At 35.2% G+C, this 9,131-nt stretch overlaps 2 protein-coding genes across 2 annotated transcripts; both read left to right on the forward strand.

Annotated features, from left to right (window-relative positions):
* The first annotated feature begins 241 nt into the window (after positions 1-241).
* On the forward strand, positions 242-1,038 carry LOC120778530 (chitinase 3-like). The gene is made up of 2 exons (XM_040110372.1): positions 242-545; positions 608-1,038. Exons 1-2 carry the CDS (start codon positions 252-254, stop codon positions 938-940), a joined length of 627 nt encoding a protein of 208 aa, XP_039966306.1. The 5' UTR covers positions 242-251; the 3' UTR covers positions 941-1,038.
* A 2,822-nt stretch (positions 1,039-3,860) lies between these two features.
* LOC120779056 lies at positions 3,861-4,531 on the forward strand. The gene is made up of 3 exons (XM_040111191.1): positions 3,861-3,950; positions 4,053-4,314; positions 4,377-4,531. Exons 1-3 carry the CDS (start codon positions 3,861-3,863, stop codon positions 4,529-4,531), a joined length of 507 nt encoding a protein of 168 aa, XP_039967125.1.
* The last annotated feature ends 4,600 nt before the right edge of the window (positions 4,532-9,131 follow it).

Consider the following 9,131-nt stretch of genomic DNA (forward strand, 5'->3'; position numbering starts at 1 on the left):
TCCAATCTATTCTAACAAATATGTGGGCTAAAAAAATCCTAAAATATATTAAAAAATACTTAAGATCTAATCTATGACAGTTTTTATTCTCGTTCGAAGCGAAGCCTCGAATTACCGCAACAGCTTCTACAAATAATACATATATTGCGCAATCTAAGAGAAATATATATAACAGTAGACTTTCGCTAAAAGTATTGTTAGTTTCGCAAAGTATTATCAAACCGTAGAGTTCTCAAAACAGTCGTACCAAAATGAAAATTTTCGCGTTACTATTTTTGTTAGCTTGTGTCTACTGGACAACTACAAGTGCTGATGTACATAAATCTGAGCAGAAAAATCGCTTTGGTCTCGTGAATCAACGCATTAGATCCTTGCGCGACGGTCTTGGCGTTGGTTTCGCTAGTAACACGAAGACACCGAAACCCGTTGCACCGCTAGCCGATAAAGATGATGTTGACGATTCATGGGATTTGGGCGCATTCTTCGGGCAGTTGAGCACAAAAGTGGGTTCGGTCGTTAAAACTGCAGTGGGCGATCTATTGGAAGTAGGTATTAGCATTAAAGTGTAAACTTTTGTCTTAAATGGTTTTTTTTTTTTGCACTGCAGTGTGTTGACAATGTATTCAAATGCTTAAGCCCAGGTGGAAACAAAAAAGGAAAGAAAGATCCAAAGGATAATAAAGGTGGTGAAGGCGCATCAGGTGCAAATTCGAATCCGAAACCAACTGAGACGGTCAGCGTAAAACCGACAGAATCCACAACTAGTGGTAGTACCACAGTCACTTCAACAGCATCCACGACTAGTGGTAATACCACAGTCACATCAACAACATCCACGACTAGTGGGAGTACCACCGTAAGCTCAACTCAATCCACGACTAGTGGGAGTACCACCGTAAGCTCAACTCAATCCACGACTACTATTGCTTCGGGTAAATAAACTACTGTCTCTGTAGTTGAATGTAAAGTCAGATACTGCAAAATTGTATAAAGTGAAACCCACTAAAACAAAAGCGTGGTGGTGTAACCCCGCAACCATAAACTAGTAAATATGCTAAAAAATGTTATTTAAAATATTCTTGCATAATATTGAATATTTTTAAGCAAATACAAAGTGTCTTTAGTTTCTATGTTGAAATTGAATTGTTTTCGTTTTTCGTTAGCCTCGCGGTTAACCTTGAAATGCGTCCAATATTTTTGTTTGACAGCATTTGGGTCGCATGTGGTAAATAACGCACCAAAACTAACGGTAGACTTTTGTTATTACTCTTGTTTTGGATAGTCTATTTATGTTGACACAGTTGGTTCTAAATATAGACATCGTCTATTGTTATAATGAAACGTGTGTACTACTAAGGATTGTTGGTTTGGTAGACGATATTTGTTTTGTAATGCTTGTGGATGCTTCTGGGCGTATGAACATTCTTGGTTCACGGCAGTTATCTAGTAGTTTATGGTATGCTGTGTGGTGTCGATTGCAATTAGAGGTGAATAATTCGTTTGGTTCGCTAGTGCGATATTGTACAGTGCGTTATTTATTAAAGTTGCTAGTAGTTATAATGTATAAGCATTGTCTCATAAAATGTTATTAATAAATTTTAACAGTGGTCGGAATTGTGCTTCTAAGCTAGAAAAGAGTCTGGTCGAATGAATAGATAAAGTGAATTCATTTCGGTACCAGAGTAAAAAGAATAAATGAGCTAAATTTTTAATGAGTTCTCTAGCAGAAATTATCCCAAGTTTTATCGACGATTTTCTTTTTTGTGACTTTAAGTAAATAATGGTGCATTTCCTACAGTTTTTGGCTTCAAAGTTTCACATGGGAAACATTTCGATTCCTGGATCTATACCTTTTTACATTCATAGTGTAATAGTACAAAGCGCATTTACATTTCTAAATCATTGAAGCGAATGTAAAACGGGGTTTAGAAACCTAGAAAGACAACATTTTGTAGTACTAAAATATACCGGCTATCGATCACAAGGAAGTATTATAATCATTACTTGACTATAGTAATATAATAAAAGAACAAATGGAATAGTAGTATCCTGACAAACGCATATCAAACCGACTAGCAAAACCGACTAGTTTCAATCCAACAAATATTTAAAAAAAAATTAGCAACGAACCTGCCAAGCTTAATTTTTTTCCCATATCTTAAAGTTTTGAATTAAATTGACTTTCGCAATTTTATTATTGGTCACATAATTTATACTGAGACAAAAATCCTTTTCAAGGAATGATCCATTTCTAGGTTCCCTACTCTTTTAAAGAAAAATCACAAAAACTTCAAATTTAATGACTAATGTTTACGAGTATAATCATTCGAAAGAATATTCTTTGGCATTTCGTTTTTTAAAATTATCTCTTTCGAATGTTAGCCGTGGATACATCTCAAATGATCCATCCATTAAGTCCAATTTCGATGACTCTTTTGAGTATTTTGGCTGGTAACTGGCGAATGAATCGCGTAATGTTTTGCTTCAAGGCATGAAATAAAGAGGGATTCACCGCATATACTTTATACTTTACATATCCCTACAGCAAAAGTTCTAACGGTGTGATATCACGATTCTGGTGGCTAATCGACCAGTCCAAAACGTGCAATTATCTACTCACCGAAGTATTCTCTCAATAAATCTATTGATTGATACGATGTGTGGGAAGTGGCGCCATCTTTATTTAATTATTTAATATCATGCATCAAATAGTCGGTTATCATGGTTGCCATTGACGGTTACGTTTCCACTGACATAATTTTTGAAGAAATATAGACTGACAATTCACTAGATCACAAACCATATCAAACCGTTGGTTTTTCTGGATGAAATGACAGCTTTTCACGCTCATCAGGTTGCTCTTCGTCCCAAATGCGGAAATTTTGCCTGTTTACATAACCATTGCGCTAGAAATGGGCCTGATCGCTGAACAAAATTTGACTCGAAAACGTCAGATCTTCTTGGAGCGATGTCGAGCGGCTACATTTCTTGCACAAGCTGTATTTTGAACGCTTTCAATTTAAGATTTCGACATATAAAGCGCCAAGGTATTTCATACGTCAATCCGAGTTGCTGCGAACCGCGTGTACATCGAACACGAATCTTCGTGTACATTCTCAGTTTCGGCTGCTATATTTTCTTCACTGCGCGCTGGACGTAGTCAGTTCTGTCGAACAATAATGATAATGAATGCTGGGTCTCAAGATGGGAGATGGCGGATTATGTTGACCATAAGTTGAGCGGTGCGTGCGACATTCTTTACAGACATCTTGACCGACTCTCGCGTGATCTGTCAAAAAAAGAGTATTGAAAAAAGTACCTCTACTTGAATAATCCGTTATAAATAATTTCGTTTTATCAATACGGTTCTTCTGCACTAGTTTAAATGGGCCAGTCCGGGTAAAATTTGATCACTTATGGTCTAAGAAGATTTTCTACGTGATGGCATTATATCAATAACCCTGCTTCGGCTTGTAATATTAGAATGATCCTCAACTAGATTTTTCTTCATGATGGGTCAAATATATCTACTTAACATATATGTGAAAAATGATAACCAATTTTATGTTTGACCCTGACACTACTAGTTACCCTCTGAGCATAAAACAGTATATTAATTCCGGAGTTTTCGGGTTAGTGGGATTTAAAGAAGTGTCTTATTTTTTTGGTTCTTTTTCTATGAGCTAAAGGTTATTACGGCAAGTAAATTTCATAAAGATCAAGTTGATGAGCGAATCGCTTAAACGGTAGGGTGTGGTTTAACAAATTCCGACCACTGTTTAGTTAGCTTCGTTTTATATTTATTGAAAAGATTTTATTGCTCATCTTATATCTGGGATTTATTTTACTTAGAAAGCAAAATGTTCAACACACTAAGCAATAAAGAACGCTTCTTAAGAATTTTTCTTGTCATATCCGTTGTGACGGCTGTGGTAGCTGAGCCAATGGCGGTAAGTACTTGAGCAGCAGCTCGCAAAAACTTTAAGTATGTTCGCCTGTTAAATTATATATATGTATATAAATTAGTAATTTATTTATATCATAAAATACAGTTCAGCTTGCAGAATACACAATCCCAACCACTTCTTTTGATTGAGCGAATGAAACCGGCGCCAAGACCGTGCCTTGAAAACCAAGCCAATTCAAATCGTACGGGGCTATATGTGATGTGGCAAAAGCTTCTGGTTCGTGTAACGTCACAGTGGCAACAGTCAGTTTTGGCGAAGAGTTTTGGCGTGAAAAAAGTCCCAAACGAGCAAGAAATGGCGCCTTACAATATTGAATGTGGCAATTTTGGAAACATGGCTGCAGAAGGTGAGATAAGTGAAATGCTTAAATTACTAGTTGTTATACAAACGCTTATTCTCTCATTACAGTGGCAATGGAGAGACGCATTGTTAATGTCGTGCTCACGCTGACGCAGCTATTGTTGGCTTTGGATATCGTTATACTTGCGGTGGTGTTCGCAATGCTGATCAGCAGCTTTTGCACAACTAAGAAACCAACTGAAGCGGAAGTGGTGAAGGCGTAGGCGAGTTAATTTCTTTTAAATATTACAAATTATCAATCTGTCTTAAAATATCGCAAAAAAAAAATTTGATAATTTTGAAATTTATAATTCATATTTTTCAAAAAATAAAAACCGTTAACCGTTATGATGACCTTTACAAAAGATACCTTACATGAACTTGATTTGATCGGTCAGTCTGTATGCTATAGTAACCCGTTGTGAAAAATTTTTTGATCGATCGGTCAGTTCAGTTCAGGTTGCAACATATAACTAGATTCTTGGGAAGAAAACGCCGTTAGCTGAGAGACTAATTTGCATATGTACAGATGAACACTCAACTCGTAACGCTGATCATTTATGTATATGGTGATCCAAGTAGTAGTACTTTATTCAATAGCCGTGAGTCGTGTCAAGATGATGACCGTGGAGAGTCGATTCAGTGCCGTTCGTAGAAACTCGGACTGACATATGGAACGACTTGACAGATTTTGCGTCGATTGTGCGAGGACTGAAGCCGCTCGACCTTCCTAAGCGACATCGACTTGTTCTATGGGCTCATTAAAAGAGAAAGAAGTCGCGAGGTTTTCGAGACAAATTTTTTTTCAGCGGCGAGACTAATTTTTAGCTCAATGGGTATATAAACAAATTCAAGAGCTGTCATTTCATTAAGAAAAACAACGGTTTGGTGTGGTTTGGCAGCCGGTGAAATCATGGTCCATATATTTTCAAAAATGTTGTCGATGAAAACATAACCGTCAATGGCGACCCTTATCGCGCCATGATAACTGACTATTTGATGCCTGAAATTGAAGCTCGTGATCTTGGCGATATTTGGTTTCAACAAGACAGCGCCACTTCCCACACTTCGCATCAATCAATGTATTTAATGAGATAACACTTCGGTGAACAGATAATTTCACGTTTTGGGCCGGTCGATTGGTTAGTTAAAGAGTTTCCTCTGACGATAGGTTAAGTCTAAAGTCTGTGCGTAAAATCTCGCTTCGATTCAGGCTTTGGAGAAAAATATCACGCGTGTCGTTCGCAAGTTAGCAGTCGAAATACTCAAACGTGTCATCGAGAATTGGACTCAACGGATGGTTCATCTGAGACGTAGCCACGGCTAACATTCGAAAGAGATAATCTTAAAAACAAAAATGCCAAAGAATGTTTTTTAGAATGAGTTTCTGTGTTTTTTTTTTTGTTTTAAGGTAGTGAACCTCGAAATAGATCACCCTTTACCTTATAGGTTTCCTTCTGAGTATTACAAACTTCGTTGCAAGCTTAATATACCCCGTTCGGGGTATAAAGATCGAAAAAGAAACTTGTGATCCCTATAATTTATGCAATTTTATTGAAGAGAAGTGTCAAATGCATGTTTTCAATTAACTTTTTTGCACACGAATTCAATTTCGGCTACCACTCTGCGCTTGAATTCAAAAACACAAACTAAATCATATCAATATGACTTCACCAACTTTTCAAACCAAATCAGCAATGATGCGACAAAAAGGGAAAAATTAAAAACTAAAATCAATTTACATATTCAATGTTTTGTCGATAATTAACTCGGCGCCTGTCAATAAATGTAGCTTTGACTGTGTTCGAAAATTCGAAAATGTGCAGTTAACTTTCGATGTCAGTGCATTTTCATTAAAGTGTCAGCATTCGTGTGTAGTTGTTGTTGTTTATCACAAACCGAAAATTGTCATTTTTATTATGTCTATAAAGCACATATTTCTCTCGCACACGTACATACTCTCACAGGCCACGAACTAGCGGTGCAGACGCAGGTTTGAGCAAATATAGACGCCAAAACAAATACCATAGACACATGGTTCATAGTTGCATGAGTTGTTGGTGTTGCAATGAATATGCACCAACTTCAATTGCTGAAGTGCAGCTTTTGAATTTGTGACATTAATGCAGCAATGTCGATGGCTAACCGATTAGACAGGTGTCATAGCTGGTCGGTCGGTTGGGTTGCTGGATGGTTGGCACGAGTATGCTGCACGAAAGTTGGGTATTTAATAGTGATATACATGATATCATATTAATTTTTGAATATATTTGAATTTAACCCATTAAAAAGTTTTGTGGGGTAAGATTTTATTAACTCAGTTAGTTTTGTTCTGCTTGGCTAAACATGTAATTGGAATCGCTTCCAGCACTGGTTGGTCGATGTACTAGTATCGATCCGTTTTTGGAAAGAAGGAAAAACAGAGAAGACATTTTTATTGTGCAAAGAGGTGATTATCGTCGAATTTACTAATTGAAGGACTCTACCAATATCAGAAATTTTTGTTTTTTTCTTAGTAGTAAAAAGTGGTACAATTTATCATGAATTTGAATTGTATTTTTGTTTCATTGTACCCAATGCTTTTATATCTTAATCTTATCGGTGCTCTTTTGCAGCGTTCCTATTTCAAAACCCGATAAAAACAAAATTGTGAGTTCATATTCACAATTTCGCTTTAAAATATTTTTGGGTATATAACCCTATACGGTTCTAAATATTCCCCATGAAAGTCTGTTCAAAGCTTAGCATTTCAAGAATGAAATGTGGATATTGCCACTGGAGTTTCATATTTTTGTGTCAAACCTAAACAAAATCGTTTATTAATAAACTAAAGGCAACAATATTAGGATCACGAATAAAATATTTTCATCTATGATATTCAGTAAGTGATAGACGTGGAAAACATGGCTACCAAAGAAGTAGACCTAGTCATTGGTGCACAGTTCTTTCGAGTATCGAAGAACAATGCGTACAAAGTTTATTTAAAATTGGACCAAAGCTTAAAACAGTTGACCTTTAAAAATACTATGAGCAGAGATCGCGATTAAAATTGGTCTATGGCAATTTCAAAGAGAGATGTAGCCGAAAAATTTTTTAGGATTAAGTGAAAGAGAAATATTGTGTTTATAAATTACAAGTATATTACTTGATGACCTGACTTCTTGAATCAATGAATTCACAAAGTTATCATTTTTTCTGCAATCTCCGTATAATCCAACCGATATTGCTGTAGATTAATCAATCCCTTCTGTTTTAATGCTATCTTATATAATTCTATCTAAACTAAGTTTGTTAGCTTTATTCAAGTTTCGTAGACCTTGAAAACGCTTTCTTGGCCTGTTCTGCTTATGGCCTGGCCTGATATTGACCTTATGGATCAATCATAAAACGTTGTATGATTTTGCTTGTAGCGTTGTACTCTTCATAAAATGATTTTAAAGAATACTGCCGAGTTATGTGGACTCGACTGCCGTTCGAATGGTAGATGTTACGAAAATAATTATAATAGATAATTGGAAGAAAATGCAAGCCACACAAATCGGCTTGTCTCGTTATTTCTTTGCTTGAACTAAATTGTTTTTCTGAAAGTAAAAACTATTGTCTTCCCATATGTTAAGCTATTTTTTGGGTTTCTTAACCTAACATTTTTCTTCTAATTTTCTTAAGGGGTTAGGGGTAGTTAGAATTTTCAAAAAATTATTTTTTTTTCTATATTTTTGTTAAGTGTAATATCTTAAAAATATTCTCTAAAATTTCACGTTTATCCGATGAGTGGGTTTTGAGTTATTCGACAAATAACAAAGCGAGCTCGGGCACTTCAAAGCGCTAGTGTGATACTTTAAACGCGTTTTTCTCAAAACTATGTTTTTTGAATCGGTGACAACTGTAACTCGAAAACCGCTCAGTAGATTATAATGAAATTTACACAGCTTTTTGAATACATAATAATCTCGGGCCTGATCAAAGCATTTTAATTTTTTGGAAAATTTCGATTTTTTAAGACCAATCAACAGTTAGATTTTTTCGCAAAAATTTAGAAAAAATATTCCTGAAGCCGCCATTTTGTTAATTTTTGAAAAAAAAAAGAAAATCCTTCAATCAGGCCCGAGTTTATCTATTTATAAAACTAGTTTTTTTTGTCCGATTGATATTAGATGAATCTCCAAGGACTTATGGTTGTCACCGAAAGTACCTTTTCTTTGGAAAAGGGTCAACACAAACAACTATAACTTTGGAAATTAATTTGTTTTTTTTTTTTAATTTTCGTGACCTCAAGTCAACACATTCTATTATAATGCCATATTACTACTTTTGTAAAATAACACGATTTAATAGCAAAAAAAAAATCTGAAAACTCCAATTTTTTCGTGCCTCTGACTACCCCTAACCCCTTAAGTAAAAGTGCAATCGTTTTCAACAATATCGACCTTAAGGATCAGGAAATGGATGAAGAATGTAATTCTCAAAAATCAAAAAGACATATTTTTGTGAAAAATTGTCAAAACCAGTTTTCTTTGATCATTTCTGACAAATATGACGAAGAAGGTTTGCGAATTTCAACCCAATCGAACCAGTCGTTTCAAAGAAATTTTCTTCAAAAAATTAAAAAATTCTTAAAGACCTCCTATCTACGAATTATTTATCGGATTCACTTAAAATAGTAAAATATTTATATTTGAAAATTCTGAAATATATGTACTTTCAATATACATTTTAACAAAAAAGTACCTGGAACTTTTAAATAAATATACAAGTATATTTTTACGTCTTCAAAATAATCCCCACCAGATTTATAACATTTATGCCTACAATTTTTCGTTTTCT

This window comes from Bactrocera tryoni, chromosome 5, assembly GCF_016617805.1.
Source record: "Bactrocera tryoni isolate S06 chromosome 5, CSIRO_BtryS06_freeze2, whole genome shotgun sequence".
Classification (NCBI taxonomy): Eukaryota; Metazoa; Arthropoda; class Insecta; order Diptera; family Tephritidae; genus Bactrocera; species Bactrocera tryoni.